General features: G+C 37.5%; 1 protein-coding gene across 1 annotated transcript in view; it reads right to left on the bottom strand.

The window, feature by feature from the left end:
- rnf216 (ring finger protein 216) overlaps window positions 1–21,341 on the bottom strand; it is a 165,357-nt gene that overhangs the window by 104,028 nt on the left and 39,988 nt on the right. The window contains exons 6-12 of the mRNA XM_069904735.1: window positions 21,091–21,181; window positions 18,844–19,008; window positions 17,294–17,408; window positions 13,348–13,487; window positions 10,742–10,792; window positions 6,780–6,917; window positions 3,425–3,573 (exon numbers count right to left, since the gene is read on the bottom strand). Coding sequence (XP_069760836.1) covers window positions 3,425–3,573; window positions 6,780–6,917; window positions 10,742–10,792; window positions 13,348–13,487; window positions 17,294–17,408; window positions 18,844–19,008; window positions 21,091–21,181 — 849 coding nt within the window. The remainder of the gene's footprint in view (window positions 1–3,424; window positions 3,574–6,779; window positions 6,918–10,741; window positions 10,793–13,347; window positions 13,488–17,293; window positions 17,409–18,843; window positions 19,009–21,090; window positions 21,182–21,341) is intronic.

Here is a 21,341-nt window from a genome sequence, read left to right as displayed (position 1 = left end):
ATACCAAAATAAGAATGAACTAAGGAGAGAAGGAATGAAAAATGATCCTCGCATATTGCTTTACAATAGGATAAAGATCCTATCACTTTTTAATTTCTAATTTCAGCGAGATGAACATCCTTTTTAATGTGAGGTCATAAACAAGGGCAATGGGACAAAGGCTAGGTTATCTAGTGTGGACTGGATAAGCAATGGAAAAGATGTCAGTGAGATACCAAACAGAAACACTCCCCTACTCTAACCCACGTTTTTCTGAACACATCCTCATCAATTCTTCCAGTTTCTACCACTCATCCAAACACTATGGGCAATTTACGATGACCAATTAATCCACCAATTCACACATTTTTGGGATGCCTGCGGAAGCTGGAGCATTCAGAGAAAATCCGTAATCACAGACAGGATATGCAAACTTCATGCAGACAGCACTGGAGATGAGGATCAAACAGTTATGATTTTTAGACTGAAATGTAGGGAAAATAGTGGAAAAAATTAACATAGTTACTGACCATGTGGTCATTCAGTAGAGTGGATGACCATCAACTAATTTTTCCGGTACACTTTACACTGCGGGCTTCCTCCAAAAAGTTTTAGGGGTCCTGCAGGATAAAGGACTCAAAATTCCTGCACATTCCTTTTTAGACTGCCCGTGTAGTGACAAAATTCCTTGATTATGTGGTTCATGCTTGCAGTCTAAAAACCATAAATGTCACTAGCTCTGTGAAGCAGCAGCCTAACAAGTCAAACTACTGTGCCACCCAGAAAATGCAGATATTTAAAAAGCTGGTTTGTTAGAACAAATTTATCCGAACTAGAAAGAATGATTTCATGAGAAATAGAAACCATCCGTTGTTAACAAAAATCAAGAATCAAATTGCATAAAAAAGTATGGCTTAGTAAACAAGACTGGGGATTTTTCAGGAACCCAAAGCGAGACAAACACTAGAAATTTCAGGAAAATTTCTGCTCCTAGAGCAGTGTAAAAATGTCAGGATGGAATTTTTTAAGCAAATTCCACTCAAACCCCTACTTATTTTTACAGAGCAGCTGCAGTTGTGAATTGACCACAGCCACTCCGTAAGAAACAGGCCTAAAGAATATATTCCCCCTCTGACAACCTCCGCAACACAGGAAGGCTATGTAAAAGTGCCCTCATCGTGCCTGTGTAACGACTGCATCGGGACACACCGGAGGTAAGTATGCTAATTTATTTTTCAGAATAATTCTAGTTTCTGTGTAAAAACGCCAATTGATAAATAAGAAAGATGAAATGGATTTGCACTTAATATCAAAACAGGATATAATGGCAAAGGCAAACATGGAGCCTCTACAGAATGAGGCTGTGTAATGAACATCAGGAAACGGCAAATACATTAAACCAAATTTTTGCATCAGTTTTCATAAGACACCAGGTGTCAGAAATATTGCCAGAGTATATATGACATCACATACAACCTTGAGATTCTTTTTCCTGTGGGCAGTTTTTGGTAGTGCAAAAAACTGTACACACAAACAAATAAATGTAATCAAACTGACTTTTCAATAAAGAGAAGAACAGGTAAGAGTTCTTTAATGAGTCCCTGACTGAGTTTGTTGTTGAGTGTAATGGTGGGGGTGTGAGTCTTGTGGCACCTAGACCTCTTTCCTGATGGCAGCAGCAAGAACAGAGCATGTGCTGGGTGGTGTGGATTTTGCTGACTGCAGATACTCTCCAACGGCAATGTTCCCTGTAGATGTTCTCAAAGGTGGGAGGGTTTTGCCTGTGATGTCCTACCTTATGCAGGGCTTTATACCAGACCATGATGCAGGGAGTCAGCACACTTTACACCACACAACTGTAGAAATTTGGATGTCATATCAAACCTCTGCAAACACCCGAGGTAGAGGTACTGATGTGCTTTATTCATGATGCCATTTAGTGTGTTGGGTCCAGGAAAGATCCTCTGAGAACTTAAATTTGCTCATCGTCTCCTCTCTGATCCCCCAATGATTACTGGATCATACACCCATTGCAAACTAACAAACCTTATTAGTACTAACAAAGGACAGCAAGGGAAAATTCACCAGACAATGGTAAAATCAATATCTGGATAGGCAATCAGCAATGATATTGTCCTTGCCTCTAATATGAGTTATAACCAAGTTATATCCTTGCAAAATTAAACTCCAGTTCAATCATCTATTCTTCTTTTTAATTTTACTCAAAAATACCAACAGATTATGATCAGTGTAAACAACGATTAGTCCCTGAGCAGTACAAACATATACTTCAAAATGTTGCATATATCAACAAAAAAAATGCTTCAAGAAAACACACATAGTCCTCAAGTTTCAATTAAGCATCAACTCCAAGAATGAAGTCAGAGTACAATGGTTCTCCGTAAACGTGCTGTGGCCTGTGTGTGACCCTGTACCAGCCAACAAATAACTTACTAAAAATTCATGTACAATATTTTAACTCTAACTTACTTTACTAAGATATTTTTACATGAAATATAGCTTAACATTAACCTAAATGTTAATATTAACACAGATCCATTACACACCTCTGATTTTACCATCCTGAAGTGAGGATTTTAAAGGAAGTGGTTGTAGCGATAATAGACTCAATGGTTAAATTTTTTCAAACTCACTCATTTCAAGGAGAGTACCAGTATATCGGGAAAAAAAATTCAATAGCCTCTGCGTCCCAATATTCACTACAAAAACTAAAAGAACATAATGAAAGGGAAGTTGCAATTTTATTTCTGATGGCAGAGCGATTTTGGATAGAAGTGATTGCCTTTGCAGAAACAAGGGTCTTCAGGAAAGCATTAGCAAAGAATCTATCACAGCAGCAGCTTATCTAGCCATCCTTGTTTATAGTTGACAGTCATTTATGATTTTCACTGCTATCAATAAAGAAAAATAAATCTTACAGGTTATGTTATGACTCAGTGGGTTGCATTGTTGCCCTTGTTAGTGTTGAGGGCAAGATCATACTGGAAATGCAGGCAAAAAAATCTAGGATTGCATCCTCCTGACAAAATGTTTAGCTATAGCCCCATTCATTTTAGCACAAAATATCCATTGTTCTTATCCCAAAGAACAGAACTGCCTCTATGGCCTGATGGTCTCAAACAAATTAAAATGGATTATCTTATTATTAATCACAAAGTTTGAGTGTGATGAACACAAATTGATTGTCTTATTTCCTACAAAACTAAAGCAACCACAGTTCAAAAGCACTTCATTGATTATAAAAAAATTGGTATCTTGAGTCATAATTAAAGTGGGCAATATAATGACATCCAGCAGAAATTTTATATTTCAGATCTAACTCTTGAGTCGAGTTTCACCAGTCATCAGCCTGTGCTGCAAAATATAACGACATACGACAGGATGGATGTATTCAACGCGAAGACAACCTGCCACAGATACTAACCGCACAAGTTCATCAGCACAGGCTGTAGCAATCGCCTCCTCTGCTTGGCGTTCATAGAATTTGCATAGTATGTTCTCCGGCAACACCTTCTCCAGCTCACCATTGAGGAATGTGCAAGTACAGCAGCTATCCATGCAGCTCAGCTGGGACTTAAAGGAAAAAAATTTACAAAATAATCAGAGATATTAGTGATCACACATTGTTCAAATGTTCCTGAATACCAAAATGTAGATTACATCATAAGATGAACTTGGAAGAAAATTTTAAAACTTCGTCGGTAGTTAAATGTGATAACCATTTAAAATATATTTAAATATTTTATCCTCAATGCAAAGCTTACAACACATTGAAAACTACACAAGCTGCAACATTCAGTGACCTAAACCCCAGGTTTTTTTAAAATTTAAATTATTGTTGCCAGTTCCAAATTCTTTAAAAACGGTTCAAATTACTTCATTGCTCACGATAATCCAAACTGATCACTCAAAATCTAAAATGCAAAATTTTGAAATTATAAAATTGGGCAGTGAAATGACTACATTCCTTTGCTGTCAAACATTTCTTTGGATGAGGAAGACAGGTAGAGCCTAAGACTATAAACTTCAATATCTCTAATATATAATTATAGTTCTTTGATTTCCAGCATCATTTAGAATTTGCCAATTACATCAATCAGTCATTTTCTTGTGCTGGCTTACAATGAACAATAAACATGGAAAATCCTTTTCGACAAATTTAGTCAGCTTCCACACCAACAGATCACTTTACCCAGAGTAAACCGAAAATCCATTTTGCTGTAATGAAGGATATAATCAAAGAACTGCTGTAAAGAATAATAGCATTGAGAATACTGAACATTACTTATGAAAGGAAAAATAACCAGGTTTGACTCATCTCCAGGAGGCCTATAAAGATGTAATGCATGGAATAGACATGAAAGAATCAGTGGATATGGTGTATTTGAATTTGGCAAGGCATTCAAAATATTTCGACAAAGGATTAGAGCACAACGCATTGAGGCTAACAAACTAACCTCGAATTAAAATTGGTAATTGGACAGAAACGAAAGAACAAGAGTAAAAAGATCATTCTCACATTGATAGACTGAGTCTTGTGCAAGCAGCGACAGGTGCTTGACCATTTCCATGTTTTGTGGGGTTGAGAGTATAGAGGAGCATAACAGTGATGAAGGGGAACTGAACAAATTGACAGGGGTTGAGAATGTGGGAGACTGAATTTAGTATAAGACCATGAAGTTAAACATTTTAGCTCACAAAACAAAAATGTCGCGTGTTTCTTAAATGTTGAGAGAATGGTCACTGTTCAAAGGGTCTCAGGCACGCTTGAAAAAAAGGCACTGAAGTCAATATGCAAGTATATTTACTAAAGGGGAGGTAACACAATAGCCATTATTGTGAGGACTGAATCCAAGAGAGAGAAAGTAGCTCAGTAAATTGTCTCAGGCCTCAGTAAAACTTCTGGAGTGAGATATGCAGAAATCATAGCAAAGGATTACCAAAGATGCACCATCCTGCTTCCATAAATGAAATCAAGTAGGTTATGAATGTATCAATAGAAGTTTACAAGAATGAGAAATTAAATAGAATCTAACAACTTTTTAAGCATTTGTCAGGTTCCATACAGAAAAAATGTTTGTCCTAGCTGAAAAGCCTAGGACTAGGGAACAAAGTTTCAGAATACAGATAAGACATTTAGGCTCCAGATTAAGAGATTTTCATCACCAAGAGGATGGTGGTGAAATTCTTTGGAATTCTATACTCCATGGTTGTGGAGGCCCAGTCATCAGGTCTATTTATAATACAGATCAATCGTTTTCTGGACATTAAGGCAATTCATGGGGATAATGCTGCATTACAGGGTATGTTAGGATAAAACATATGTCTTTAAAAAAAGATAGATTGTAGGGACTTAGTTTAGGTTACACTTCACAGAGTAACACTTCACAAAAGACATTTCATTTAAAATGCAAGAGCTTTGCTGAAGAGAGACATTAGACCTGTAGAGACAATAGAACTGCTTTGGAAGGAGGTGCAATGGAACCAAGTCCAGACTCAGATACTGATAAGATCTTTCAAAGATTGGGTTTTGAGCCCTATAAGAAGTGATATAATTTTTACAAGCAGAGAGAGGAAAAACAAAAAGGTGATTTCTCTTTTTGGAGAGAGAAAGGGAGAAGTGAGTTCTACAGTAGCAGTTGAGGCTGCAAAATGGCAAGCTGGTAGGCTTGTTGAAAAACTCAATTTTGAAGATGGGTTGTGAGTTCTGAGTTCAGCCTGTTTAAAATCCTTGTGGTCCTTACAAGAGGAAATGGCTGGCTGGAGTGTTTCTCCTGAAACAAGAAGAACTCTGTGGTGACCTGGAAGAGGAGATTATCACTGTATATGTGTGAAAATGAAAAAGTGTATATCATGGCTAACGTGTTTTATGGTGTGAAAAATAAAAAAATTTTAAAAAAAAAGAGGAGATTATCATTTGGAAAACCCATGATGGGGCATGTTTCCTTGGCAAGACAGAAGTGGCTGATTGGAGGAAATCAATTTGTGTGTGTCCGACGAGCAACACAATTCTCTCTGAAGCCAATAAAAACCTTCCTGAGCAGTAACCATTTAACATTAAGTGAAGATCCATAAATGTAAAATTCTGTGCACAGTATGAGAATTGTCGGATACCAGTGAACTTGGAGAAGTGAAAAGTGAATGACTGAACAGTGAAACAGAACTTTCCACATTACATACACTTGTGCTTAGAATTAGAAGGGGGTTAAATTAGGTTAAGAGTAATAAGTTAAAGATTTATCCTGTTAAAGAAAATTAAAAGCAACTTCTGTTTAAGTAACCATCATCTTGGTGAGTTTCTATTGCTGCTGGGTTTTAGAGTCCTCTGAGCTCAAAACTGCTGGAAAATGCACTGAAGTGGAAAATTAGGCATAATCTTAATTAATGGCAGCACATGCCCAAAAGGATTAGCTGATTTCCATCCTTGGTGCTCGCCTTTTTAAAATAAAAAGTAATAAAGTACCAGCTCATACCTTGCCAGCTCCAAAAACTGCTGGAAAATGCACTGAAGTGGAAAATTAGGCATAATCTTAATTAATGGCAGCACATGCCCAAAAGGATGAGCTGATTTCCATCCTTGGTGCTCGCCTTTTTAAAATAAAAAGTAATAAAGTACCAGCTCATACCTTGCCAGCTCCAAAAACTGCTGGAAAATGCACTGAAGTGGAAAATTAGGCATAATCTTAATTAATGGCAGCACATGCCCAAAAGGATGAGCTGATTTCCATCCTTGGTGCTCGCCTTTTTAAAATAAAAAGTAATAAAGTACCAGCTCATACCTTGCCAGCTCCAAACACTGATTCCTGTGCATATCTCACAAGGCATTCTTTACAGAAGAGATGACCATCACTGCATTGTGTCAACTCCTCAAAGGCAAACTCTCCATAACAGCAGCCACACTCAATCAGCTGTCCGTCCTGCAACCGTAAAAATTATTCCTGGTTATATTCACACACAATGCTCCTGAAGACCTGTATTTCCTCAATATTAGATGAATTCAATAATGGAACAATACTAGTAATTTCACTGAAACAGCTTGAAACTATAGTGTCGAGGGAAAGCAAATTTGGGTCAAGAAGCAGACCCCCCCCCCCCATTTGCACGATTTGTATTGACCACAGATTACACGCAAAAAGCTGTTCAGACTGGAGGTGCATGTTGTGACACAGCTATTAGTGCAACGATGTTACAGTGCCAGCAATCGGGACCAGGGAAATTGAATCCCGTCTGTTGGTAATGAGTTTGTATTTTCTCCCCGTGTCTGTGTGGGTTTTCACTGGGGGCTTCGGATTCCTCCCATTCTTCAAAACGTACTGGGAGTTGTAGGTTAATAGGGCAGCATGGGCTCATAAGCCGAAAAGGTCTGTTACAGTGCTGCACGTCTAAATTTTTTAAAAAATTAAATTTCAAAATTATTCAACAAAATTCACACCTTTTAATCTCCAATGTAATAAACTCCGATTATGTATTGAGAAAGGAATAAGTTGATTATTATACAACAGAGTCAAAGCCGACAATTCACCACTAGAACTTGTCAATTTCTTTTTCTTCGTCCATAATTTCATTAAATGTTTTAATATAGGCACATTATGTTGCTGTAACAAATTTACATTCCATCTAAACAAAAATTGATGTATTTCAAATTCATAAATAGTTGCCATCTCAATTTTGGCCCAACTAGGGGGCCGTTCCAAATCCAACAATGAACTAATAAATTTAAATTGGGCTGCTTCATAATAATTTCGAAAATGCGGCAACCGTAATCCCCCTAGGTCATATTTCCAAGTTAATTTATTCAATGCTACTCTTGAAAATTTACCTCTCCATTTTATTCAAATCTCGAAAAAAAATATTGTTAAGTAAATACGGAACAGATTGAAATAAATATTGTATAAGCGGAAAGATATTCATCTTAATTGTACTTATTCTACCCAATAAATTAATAGGTAGATCTTTCCATTTAATCAATCAATAAATAATCGGAGTTTATTACATTGGAGATTAAAAGGTGTGGAAAATTTGGATGTTTTAAAGACGGTAAATTTTTATCTTTTGATCAGATGAGGGACAGTTATGGTATTGATAAGAATTCTTTGTTTCTTTATTATCAAATTCGATCTTTGGTAAAGCATGTGTTTGGTAGAGATATGATTTTACCTGAAATGACTAAATTTGAGACTTTTCTTATGAAGGTACCAGAGAAGGGATATATTTCAGTTATGTATCAAATATTACAGGATGGTATGGATAAAAAGGGTTGGGATAAATCTAAAGGTAAATGGGAAGTGGAGATTGGTTTTATTTTTTCCGAAGATGATTGGTCAGATATTTGTTATGATACTGTAACTAGAATGATAAATAAATACACGTTACGTAATGATTAATTATAACATTTTACATCAATTATATTTAACACCTGAAAAACTAAAAAAATATGGCTTTCATGAATCAGGTTTGTGTTTTAAATGTGGTAACGCGGTTGGAACTTTTTTTTCATGTGGTTTGGTCATGTATACATATACAATTTTTTTGGAAGAAAATTCAATTGTTTTTAGAATACTTGTATAAGATTAAAATACCTTTAGACCCGACGGTATTTTTATTGGGTAGTTTGCAACCTTTGAAAGGTCTGGGATTAGATAAATTTCAACTTGCTTTTGTACATGTAGCATTATCTGTAGCGAAAAAATGTATTGCTAGTACGTGGAAGGATACAAATATGATTGATATTAATAGGTGGCATAATGAGATGAAATATTGTTTAATAATGGAAAAAATTACGTATGTTTCACGTGATAATTATAATTTATTTCTTAATAAGTGGTTGTTATATTCAGAATATTGACATTTTGATTTACATTGATTAGATTTTAATATGTATTCTTCATTTTTCTTTAATTATTTTTCATTTTTTTCATGGCTCTCCTTAGGAGAGTTGGCTGAAGGGGGGGGGGGTTCTTTTTTTCTTTGATATCAAATATAAAATGTAATGTTTATGTTTAGTTTATTGTTATATATGTTACTTATTACCTGTATCTTGAGCGAATAAATAAAGTTAAAATAAAAATTCACACAGCTTTTGTGTATCTCAAGGCTTCACAAGAATAATTCTAAAGGATCTGCAAAGGAAGTAGAATATTTCTAGGTTTTTTTGGGAGCTTCATTTTTAATTTCACCAAAGGCTTAGCTGTTTGGACAGCAGAAGAACTGCAATCAATTTGTCCATGGAGATTCAGGGACTTGAAGACACTACAGGCTGAGTACTCCTTATCTGAAGATCTGAAATGCTCGAAAACCCAAAACCTTTTGAGCACCGACGTGGCACCACAAGTGGAAAATTCTACACCTGACCTCTCCTATCTACGTGGGGCTCAGATACTGTTTGCGCCAGTTTGTTACCAACTCCCATCACCGCCAGACCAATGTGCATTACTTACTGTGTTTTTTGCATTTTCTCTGCTCTGTGGTACAAAGATATTGTTGAAATGACTGACAGTGAAATAGCCGAAATAGTTCTGAGTCAAGGAAAGTACAAAACATCACTGCCACCGGAGGTTTGTTTGTTGTTGTTTAACAGCTGATACAGGTATTCTGCTGATGCTACTGTGCTGGTTAGTTACCCTGAACAAATTATTCCAAAATCTGAAACACTTGTGGGCCCATGCATTTTGGATAAGGGGTACTCAACCTGTGGTAACAAAATAAGGTGACACAACATCATACATCCTTTAAGACTGATATGATGGCAAAGCACTCAACTCTACTTGGAAAAGAATGGTCAGTCAGGACTTATTTTTAAATTTAGCATTTGAAACCCTAGAAATCCTACAGTAACAATGTTGCTCATGAATACTCAGATATTTCACTTTAAACCTCAGTAGAGTAAAAGCCACACTGTAGGAAAGTAGAAAACTACTGCGATTGCCTGCAGCTAATTAAAGGTTACAGAATTGTTAAGAAATATATTTTTATGTTGGAAATCAGTATATTTCAGTTTTCAAGTTAGCTCGAAATGAACTAAGAAAATACTTGATTCCATTTATTCCTTCTGGAATTAGGTGAAATTATTCCAATTATGTATTCTGTGCAACTGCCCAAACATTTCATACAAATAATTTAAAGATCCTTAAAAGGCCACTTAGATTGAAAAGTCCATGCTACAAATTTTAAAAACAAGCTGAAAAACATAGCAGCGCCATTACTGTCCAAAAGGAGAAAAGATAGCTCAACAACTTGTTCTAAAGCTCATTTCTAGAAGTGGAAAAGGAAATTATCCAAGTTTCCTTTAAATACTGATGTGAAAGTACATGCTCTTGCTATGCTTGCATTCTTAGTTTTCATCAGTTCTACAAAATGATTATCAATCCTTCCTTTTCTGACAACAGATTACAGCAAACATCAAGTATCTTATTTAAATTTGCTGTTTTATAGGTTTTTATTTCACTCAATAGTTCAGGTTTTAATTATAACATTTCAAAACATAATGTAATGCTTGAACAATTCTTCACATGCCCACTTTCAAAGTGAAATCCAAAAGGCAGAACTCAACTATTTAAAATCCACTAGCTGCTGAGAAGATGCATCAATGCTTTTAGATGCACAAATTGAACATTCAGATGGTTCTCAGCGGGACTTTGAAAGCAAGGCTGCTTATAAATGATTCATGAAGTTTGGTGCTACTCTATAACTGGATATTACAAACAGGAGAGTTGTCTTGAAGTGTTGTGCAATTTATACTTACCTTCTGATATTGTTCTTCATTCATTTGCATAGCAAATTGAAAATCTGCATTCTGAAACAGAAAACTTATAAATAAGGATCCAACAGTGCCCATTTTCTCTTTACAATTTCTCAAAAAAAGTCATACATACAGATAAGATCAAGAGCATTAGCCATCATGATTTGCTTGTTAAAAAAGGAAATCGAAGAATACTTATTTGTCCAACTGCCACTAGTAACAAAATATTTGTTAAACATACATCAATCACAAACAGTTATTTATTCCACCTTTGGAAATATCTCTCAAACTCGTCTGTGAATCTTATCCATTTTCACATTCCTCAAGTCCCCATCCCTACAGAGATAATACCAATGCCATGAGAGATGAGGCATGCATTTAAAATCTGGCATAAAGTATTCAATTACAAAGCAAAATATGGGAACAAGAAGGAAATAGTTGGGGAGAAATTGGGAAATAAAATGGGGCATGGTTTTAAAGAGCAAAAGAATGATTAGTAGCAAATAATCAGAATTCAGAGCCACACATCTTTTTCATTTCATGTTCTGCTAATCTAAATTATACACCTCTGAGCTGTCTATTTTGAACTACTCTTGATGGCACTATCTTACCTCAACTGGAGGTGACAGAAAAAGGTATAAAAACAAATTATGCACATGGACCCAAGCAAAATTGTTCTGGGGTGATTGATTGTTAAATGGAAAATACTCAAATAAATAAAAATATAACCAGGTCAAGATATTTGTTTAAGATGAGGAGGCAGTTGCCGTTTTCATACGAATTATGGAATGATAAGAAAGAGTTTGCACCTAGACTCAAATTACCAAAGAAAACAAGGTCCTCCACATAATTTATACCAGGCTCCTTCAGATAAATATTCAGACCATTAATCCAGTGCTTAGAATCCAATACACTTCTCCAATTTACACCCTCAATAACTTCTCCTCTGATTCATGCCACTTTCTCCAAGTTAAAGGGATAGCTGTATGCACCAGCATGGACCCCAGCTAATGCCTGCCTTTTTGTTGCCTATGTGGCGCAATCCATATTACAAGCCTACACAGGCAAAGCACCTCAACTCTTCCTCCGTTATATCTGTAACTCCATTGTGCTATCTCCTGCACCTATGATGAACTCGTCAACTTTAAAATCTACTTTTCTGCCAACTTGGCAAATCTGATCATCTGGCTGCGCTCCTTCTGCCTTCATACAGACCCTAAAAAGAGAGGCTGCAGAGGTCAGGACAGTTGGAAGGTGGTCACAGGAGACTGAAGAACGGTTACAGGACTTCCTCAAATCAGTGGATTGGGCGATGTTCAAGGACTCTGCTGAGAATCTGAACAAGAACACTGAGGCTGTCACAGTCTTTATCAAAAAAAGCTGTGGACAAGTGTGTTCCCACCAAATCATTCAGGGCTTACCCCAACCAAAAGTCTTGGATGAACAATGAAATCAGGAACCAGCTGAGAGCTAGTTCACAGGCATTTAAGTCCGGAGATGCAGATCAGTACAGCAGGAGCAGGTACGACCTGTAGAAAGCAATTTCCAGTTGAAAATGGAAACAAGGGCTTAAATACCATAACCTATTACAAAACCAAATCCGGTAAAGTAGCAGATGGCAAAGCTTCTCTCCAAGAGGAACTCAATGTCTTCTATGCCCAATAACAACAGTAATAGCAAAGAACCACCCCTCCGCAACCCAACATTCCCTGATGATCCCACCCTGTCCATAGATATGGATGACGTGTGTGCTGACTTCAGGAATGTGAATCTAAGGAAACCATCCAGCCCGGTTGGAGTAGCTGACCGAGTAATAAAAATCTGTGCTGACCAACTTACCAAGCCATTCACTCATATCTTCAATATCTCACTCTAGCAGGGCATAGTACCCACCTGCTTTAAACAGGCATCAATCATACCGGTGTCCAAGAGTGTAGTAACCTTCTTAATGACTATTGACCAGTAGCACTTACATCAACAGTGATGAAGTGTTTTCAAAGGCTGGTGATGAAGCAGATCACCTCCTGTCTGAGCAGTGACATGGATACATTCCAGTTCGCCTATCATAGTAACAAGTCTACAGCGAATACCATCTCACTGGTTCTGCACAAAGCCCTAGAACACCTGGACAGCAAAGATGCAGACATCAGGATGCTCTTTATCGACTACAGTTCAGCATTTAACACCATCATCCCCTCAAAACTCCAAGACCTGGGAGTTAACACCCCACTGTGTAAATAGATTTCCTCCCTCTAGTCTCTCCCTTACCCTTCCCTTCATCTCCTTTCCTCCAGCTCCCACCACTTCTATCATCTCAGCTTTTCTCTCCTACCCTCACACCACTTGTGTTCTCTTATCTGTTACCCTATACTCCTCCCCTTGCTCTCTTCTCCATCCCTTATCTTTTTATTCAGACACCTGCCTGCTTTTAACTCATACCTTGACAAAGGACTGAGTCCTGACACATATGCTACCTTTTACTTCCTACAAATGTTACATGACTTGCTGAGATTCTCCAGCAATCTTGTGTGTTGCATGACAATCACAGCATCTGCCAACTTTCCCGTTTAATTCCAGTTTACACTTTCACCATTAAAAATGTCACACACCTCTTCCATCTCTTTCATCTTCTGATGGAAGAAATCCAGTTCTTCTCGCACTAGTGGATGAAGGCCATTCCGGTCATATGATCTCCAGTGTCTTCTTTTGTTTTCCAGAAAGCGCATCTGTCTCTCTATTTTAAAGGCACCTTCGAAAAACATATTGTACAACAGAAAGTACAGGTTAATAACTTGACTTATAAATTATATTTCATTGCCAAGAGATAACTTTTCACAATTAAATAACTTTTTAGTCAATGAGGGGAACAAAATAAATGCTTAAAATGTTTTAGGATACTTTAAGCAAGTTGCAGTATGTTAAAAGTTAAATCGATAGCATTCTTTCTTTGGCTTGGCTTCGCGGACGAAGATTTATGGAGGGGGTAAAAAGTCCACGTCAGCTGCAGGCTCGTTTGTGGCTGACAAGTCCGATGCGGGACAGGCAGACACGATTGCAGTGGTTGCAAGGGAAAATTGGTTGGTTGGGGTTGGGTGTTGGATTTTTCCTCCTTTGCCTTTTGTCAGTGAGGTGGGCTCTGCGGTCTTCTTCAAAGGAGGTTGCTGCCCGCCAAACTGTGAGGCGCCAAGATGCACGGTTTGAGGCGTTATCAGCCCACTGGCGGTGGTCAATGTGGCAGGCACCAAGAGATTTCTTTAGGCAGTCCTTGTACCTTTCGATAGCATTACAGTGAGAATATCTAACCTGTGTTATAATGGGGATTTTGGAAGATTTTACTTTTCTAATATATGTGAATACCCAGCTGCAAGATTTATCAGGCACAAACTCAAGGATAGATCTTTACATGATGATACAGAAGATTATAACTAAAAGTTTTCAATAAAAGAGTTTTGAAAATCTCTACAAAGAACAGCAAATACATAATTTGTACCTAGTCATGCAATACTTCAATGTGATCAGCAAAAACTCCATCAAGAATCACTTCAGTAGCATAATATAAACATGCCAACTTCTGCAATTTTATAAAAACAACTGGGAGATGTTAATATTTTATTATGTTTCCACATAAAAGACATTCAGCAGTGTCTTGTAATATATCGAGTGTATTTATGCCATATGTATGTCAATGAATTGCATCAATTAACAGATTTTTTTTCCCCCAAAATTTTAGAACTATTGAACATTGGAGATCAGAAACATGCCCCTTCAGATCTTCTAGTCCATGCCAAAGCATTTTTTGACTAGTCCCACTGACCTACAACCAGTCCATAGCCATCCATACCTCTCCCATCCATGTACCTGTACAAAATTATCTTAAATGTTAAAATTGAGTCTGCATTCAGCACTTCATTTTGCAGCTTGTTCCACACTCTCTCAATTCTGTGTAAAGAAATCCCCCCCTAAACTTTTCCCCTTTCACCCTTAACTCATGTCCTCTGGTTTGTATCTCATCTACCCTCAGTGGAAAAAGCCTACCGATATTTACTCTGTCTATCGCCCCCCCTTAATTTTAAATCCCTTTATCAAATCTCCCCTATGCTCCAGGGAATAAACTCCTAACCAGTTTAACCTTTCCCTTTAACTCAATTCCTGAAGTCTGGGAAGCATCCTAGTAAATCTTCTCTGCACCCTTTTCTATCATATTGATATCTTTCCAATAGTTAGGTGACTAAAGCTGCATACAATGTACCAAATTTGGCCTCACCAACATCTTGTACAACTTTACCATAATACTCCAACTCCAATACTTAATATTTTGATTTATGAAAGCTAATATGCCAAAAGCTCTCTTAAGAACCCCATCCACTTTTGTCTCTACTTTCAGAGAATTATGTATCTGTATTCCCACATCCCCCTGTTCCACCACACTCCTCAGTGCCCTACCAGTTACTGTGAATGTCCTTTCTTGGTTTTTCCTTTCAAAATACAACACCTCACACTTGTCTGCATTAAATTCCAGCTGCCATTTTTCAGCCCATTTTTTCATGGTCCAGATCCCTCTGCAAGCTTTGAAAACCTTCCACACTGTCCACAATGCCTCCAATCTTAGTGTCATTTGCAAATCTGCTGATCCAACTTACCACAATATCATCCAGATCATTGCTATAGATGACAAACAACAAAGGTCTCAGGCTTTCAGTCTGAGAAGCAATCATCTATCACTCTCTGATTTCTTCCATCCAGCCATTGTTCAATACAGTTTACTTCTTCACCATGAATACTGAGCATCTGAACCTTCCTAACCTCCCATGTGGGACCATGTCAAAGGCCTTATTAAAGTCCATGGAGACAACATCCACAGCCTTTCCTTCATCAACTTTCCTGGTAACCTCTTAAAAAAACTTTATAAGATTGGTTAAACACGATCTTCCATGCACAAAGCCATGTTGATTACCCCCAATCAGTCTCTTGCTATCCAAATACTTGTACATTTGATCTCTTGGAACACCTTTCAATAATTTACTTATTATTGATATCAGGCTCACTGGTTTTTATTTCCAGGGTTACTTTTGGAGCCATTTTTTAAGCAATGGAAAAATGTGAGCTACCCTCTAATCCTCTGGCATGGCTAAGGACATTAAATATTTCTGCCAGAGCCCCTCCAATTTCTACATGAGCCTCCCTCAATGTACAAGGGAATATCTTGTCAGGCCGTCGCAATTTATCCACCCTTATTTGCTTGAAGACACCTCCCCCTCTTTAATCTGTGTCAGTTCCATGGCATCACTGCTCATCTTCCTTACTCCAAGTTTCCTGAGTTAATACTGATGAAAAAAAAACATTTAAGATCTCCCCATCTCTTTTGGCTCCATACGAAGCCGACCACTCTGATCTTCAAGGGGACCAATTTTGTCCCTTACTATCCTTTTGCTCTTAATATACCTGTAGAAACCCTTAGGATTTTCTTTCACATTGTCTGCCAAAGCAACCTTATGCCTTCTTTTAGCCTTCTTGATTTCTTTTCAGGTTTTTCTTGTATTTTTATACTCAAGTACCTCATTTGTTTCCTGATGCCTATACCTGCTATACACCTCTCTCTTCCCAACTAGATCCCAATATCCCTCAAAAACCAAGGTTCCCAATGCCTGCTACCTTTGCCTTTCATCCAAACAGGAACATACAAACTCTCTACTCTCAAAATTTCATATCCTTGCCTAAAAACAACTTATCCAAATATATCAGATCCTTTCTCATTTCCTCAAAATTGGTCTTTCTCTAATTAACTTGAAACTAATGGTATTATGATCAACGGACCCAAAATGTTCCCCTGCACATACTTCTGTCACCTGCCATGTCTCACTCCCTAATAGGAGATCACCTGTCCTGTCTCATTCCCTAATAGAAGATCCAGTATTCCACTCTTTCCAGTTGGTACATCTTTTCTTTTGATTTAGAAAACTTTCCTGAATACATTTGACAAACTCCAAGTCATTCAACCGTTTTACAGTATGGGAATCCCAGTCAATATGTGGAAAGTTAAAATCTCCTACTATCACAACCTTTGTTTCCTGCAGCTGTCTATCTCTCTGCAGATTTGTTCATCCAATTCTTGTTGAATATTGGGTGATCTATAATACAACCTCAGGAGTGTGGTCATACCTTTCCTGTTCCTCAGGTCCACCCATATAGCCTCAGTAGATGAGACCTCTGGTCTGTCCTGCCTGAGCAAAGCAAAGCTGTGATATTTTCCCTGACGAGGAATGCCGCTCTCCCCCTTTCACCCCCCCCCCCAAGTTAATATTGCATCTGAAGCGAAGAACCTCCAGAACATTGAGCTGCCAGTCCTGACCCTCCTGCATGAAGTTTCACTAATGGCCATAATGTGACAGTTACTAATGGCTACAAAAACTTTAAAAAATTTATTCCATTCACTTAAAAACAGCAGTCACCATTAAAAAAGTTTAAGCTTTAGTTTTTCAAGAAAAGCTAACCCATTTTAAATTGGCAGGATTTACAGCTTGGGCACTCCACACTGCAGCAGCTTTCAATTCTCACCTTGTTCAAATTTGAAACTGATTGAAATAGGCGAGCTCATTTCTTTTCGTCTGGTCTTTTTCTGACTAGATTGCGTTGAGTTTTCTTGCCACTGCTTAATGGCATCTGATAAGGTCTACAAAATAAACAGCATGAAAAAAAAAATAGGCTAAAACAAAACCACCTAATTATTCAAAACACTAAGCTCACAAATTTAAAGATGGATGCTAACACTACTTATGTGAAGCAAAAACAAATGTTAGTCACCTGTCCTGCTACGTGCAGCTCAGAAATAGAACCAAACACTTCCACTAGTTATGAAAATCAGCAAACATTAAATCATTTTGACTCCAGCATTATTTACATACACACTCATTCTCACAATTAAGATCTGTGGCTCTGTGATTCAAGAATCATGGACATTGGACATTTAATGTCCAATGCAAAAGTGTCGAGGTACACTGTTACAAGACCACATCATTTATTTTGTTACTCACTAATATTCTCTCTTTAAAAATATTAATTTAGCAAAATATACCAATACATTTCATAGGAATAATCCACAGTATGTGATCCTGTAACTGAAGGAGTTATTAGGGCAGATGACAGAAAGCTTGATAACATTGTTACATTTAATGAAGTACCTTAAGAGAAGAGGCTCACATTTGTTGATCAAAGGCATAGGGATTCAGCAACCAAAGACAGTTGCAAATGGGGTACTGATTAAAAACAAAATGAGCAATACATTGCGGCTATAAATGCGTACTATGAAACACTGCAGAGCGGAAGATGGCACAACTTGCAGTTACAATTCCATGGATATCAGACATTGCCAATTACTTCTCCCAATTCTATCTCTATCCAACAACCCTGGGCAGATAATGTAAGATAGCAATCAAAAGCATGAACGATGATTTATATTTCCCTCACCCGAAACCAATGGAATTGCATCTGATTTCCCAGTGGTGAGCAGCTAACTTATTGTTGAATGGAGCCATTTTTTTCTGGAACCTTCCACGTGTGCAAAGCTCATTTTTTCATTGGATAAACCAAACCCACAATAGAAATGTCACTTTTCAACAAATTTTCCATGCTTCCTATTGGTTTGTGTCAAAAAAAGAGTTTGAGAGTTTGCTTTTAGTCAAGCATGGTACCGGGAAAGCAGTAATTGACAAGCATGATAGGAAATGTGGTCAGCTCTTTTCACACAAAGCTAAATGCTCACAGAAGCAACAATATAATAACAAAGCACGTCTTTTAGAAAAGATAGGAGGAACAAAACCAACAGCTCACTGTTAATTCCAATTAATTAAACTGGTAGATAAAATCAACTTCAGTAAACTACAATACTAATTTAAATTTCCAATCTATACGATGTGCTATCACATTAGAGGAGGTTCCTCAATCTTTCTTTTGCTTCACCAATGAAAGATTTGAGTACAAGAATCACAGGCCATAGTGTATCACCTATCATACAGATATACTGGGACCAAAGCAGATTTGGGGTATGTCCACTAAAAATAGCAAAACAAAAAAGTGAAAAATAACATCCCTCAAGAAAACACACAAACCTTGCGGGTGATTGCATAGTGTCCCTTGAGCTCGTGTAAAGCCCATTTGATGTCTTGACTATTGAGCATTTTGAAATCAGCCATGAGGAGATCAGAAGCCTGAAGGAAACATTGCTGGTTTACAGGCGCAAGCTTTGAAAAGTCAAAGAAATCAATCTTGGGTTTCTGTTTAACAAAAAAGATACAGCACTGATTACATATTTGTCATATTACATTCAGTTCAAGAACATGTTCAGTTCTGGTCACACCACTACAGGAAAGATGTGGGTGCAATAGAGAAGATTCAGAGGAGATTGACAAGGATGCTGCCTGGATTGGAGAGCATGCCTTATTAGGATAAGTTGAGTGAACTGGGTCTTTTTCTTTGAAGCAACAGCAGATGAGGGATGAAGAGAAAGATGTACAAGATGATGAGGGGCATTGATCATGTTGGTGCCAAGAGGCTTCTCCCCCAAGGGCTGAAATGGCTACCATAACGAGCATAAATTTAAGGTGCTTGAGAGCAAGAACAAAGGCATGCAAGTAGTGGTGTGTATATGCCACAAACAATGGTGGAGACAGGTATTATAGGATCTTTTAAGAGAGTATTAGATAGGTACTGTAGATGGAACTGAGTAAAATGGAGGGTTATTCAGTCGGGAAATTCAAGGCAGATGTTCGAGTATGCTATAGGTCAGCACAATGCTGTGAGCCGAAGGACCTGGACTATACTTCAGATTTTAAATACTGAAAGGAAAATACCCACAAACAGAATATTAATTATCTATGCATGAACTAAGATTTTTGCTATTATCATTGAGTATTATTTGAGAGAATGCCTGCGCTGGCAAGAATGCACCTGTACAAGTAAATTGCTGAATGTCCCAGTTGTGGCTCAACTGAAAGCAATTGTCTTGAAATCAATAGGTTATAAACCCAAGTCGCACTCTAGATTTGTCAACCGAAAGATCAAGATTGACAACGAAGTGCAGAATTAGAGGCACCATGTTTTGAAGGGGCATTAAGCAAAGGCTCTACTTGCCTTTCCACGTATTGGCAAAATACACATGGTGGTACTTTGACAAAGGGCTAGTATATCAATATTTATCTCTCAATCACAACACTGAAGAAGTGATATCATATTGCACGATTTATGGAAAGTGATTGTGCAAAAATAAATGGTCATGTTTTCGACAACGCACACTAACAAATTTTAAAAAAACTTCAGTGGCTGTAAATCGTTTTGGGATCTCTTTTGCATGTCATTTTCTTCAATCAACCCAACACTATTTATTATTTTAATAGAAGGAAATCTATAAAGAATTATAACCAAAACAATTATTTCCTAATTTTCTGATAAGACTTTCTTATTCCCTTCACTAGAATAAACTAAGATCAGCTCTGTCCATCCCAAAAGCAAGAGACAACTATTCTTAGAGTCATAATTGTAAAACTTTGCAGCAAGTCCCTTAGGCCAACTTACTGATGTCGACCAGCTTGTCTACCTAAGCTAGCTTCACTTGCCAGTGTTGGCAAACTTCTTCTGATGGGTGATGGCAAGTGTGTTGACCGGCTGTATCACAGCCTGGTGTGGGGGCACCAATACCTCTGGCAAAATGCCCTGCAAAGATGGTGGACACAGCTCAGTATACACGTAAAATGCTCCACCCCATCAAGAAAATCTACATGGAACGCTGCTGTCAGAGAGCAGTAGCCAGGACATGCTCTGTTCTTGCTACTGTCATCAGGAAAGAGGTCTAGGTGCCATAAGACTCACGCCACCAGGTTCAGAAACAGTTACTATCCCTCCACCATCAGATTCCTTAACAACAAACTCACAGACTCATTCAAGGACCTTTACATTACACAATATTTATTGCTGAATATTAATTTTTTCTATATTGTACAACTTACATTTCATGGCTTACATTTTTCTCTTGTGTACATAATCTTCCTTCTTGTATACGGTTTAGTTACTGATAAGTAGAAATTCTCCCTGGTCTGCAGGGGACAGAATCTCAGAATTGTATGTGACGTCATGTATGTACTCTGATAATAAATTAATTTGAACTTTGAACACTAACCCTTTCGTATCCATGAACTTACCTAAATGTCATATTTTTACCTGCCTCGATCACTCTCTCTGGCAACTTGCTCTGCATATCTACTACCCTCTGGGCATAGTACCACAGTGAATTCTAGCTGGTATCCTTGTATTTGGAGAAAAGAGATATTCCTCATCAATTGGCAAGAATAAGCCCAAGTTACCTCTTCATTACTTTCAAGCAAACTGCTGCTGTGTGTGAAAATTAAACTTTTCTTCGGATAATCAGGATTTTCTAGGAGGTGGTTGCACAAGCTGAAAACAAGAATGAAATGTTGGTACAAAGTTTTAGGCATATAAAATTGCAAGTATCTATTTCACGAGAACAGACACTGTAATGATGTTTGCTTATTCAATATATAATATTAAGGCATCAACCAACAAAAGGTTGATCAAATGGATTCAAAATTTTAGA

This window comes from Narcine bancroftii, chromosome 12, assembly GCF_036971445.1.
Source record: "Narcine bancroftii isolate sNarBan1 chromosome 12, sNarBan1.hap1, whole genome shotgun sequence".
Classification (NCBI taxonomy): Eukaryota; Metazoa; Chordata; class Chondrichthyes; order Torpediniformes; family Narcinidae; genus Narcine; species Narcine bancroftii.
Note: the sequence above shows the minus strand (reverse complement) of the source record. Positions and strands in the feature narration are given on the sequence as shown.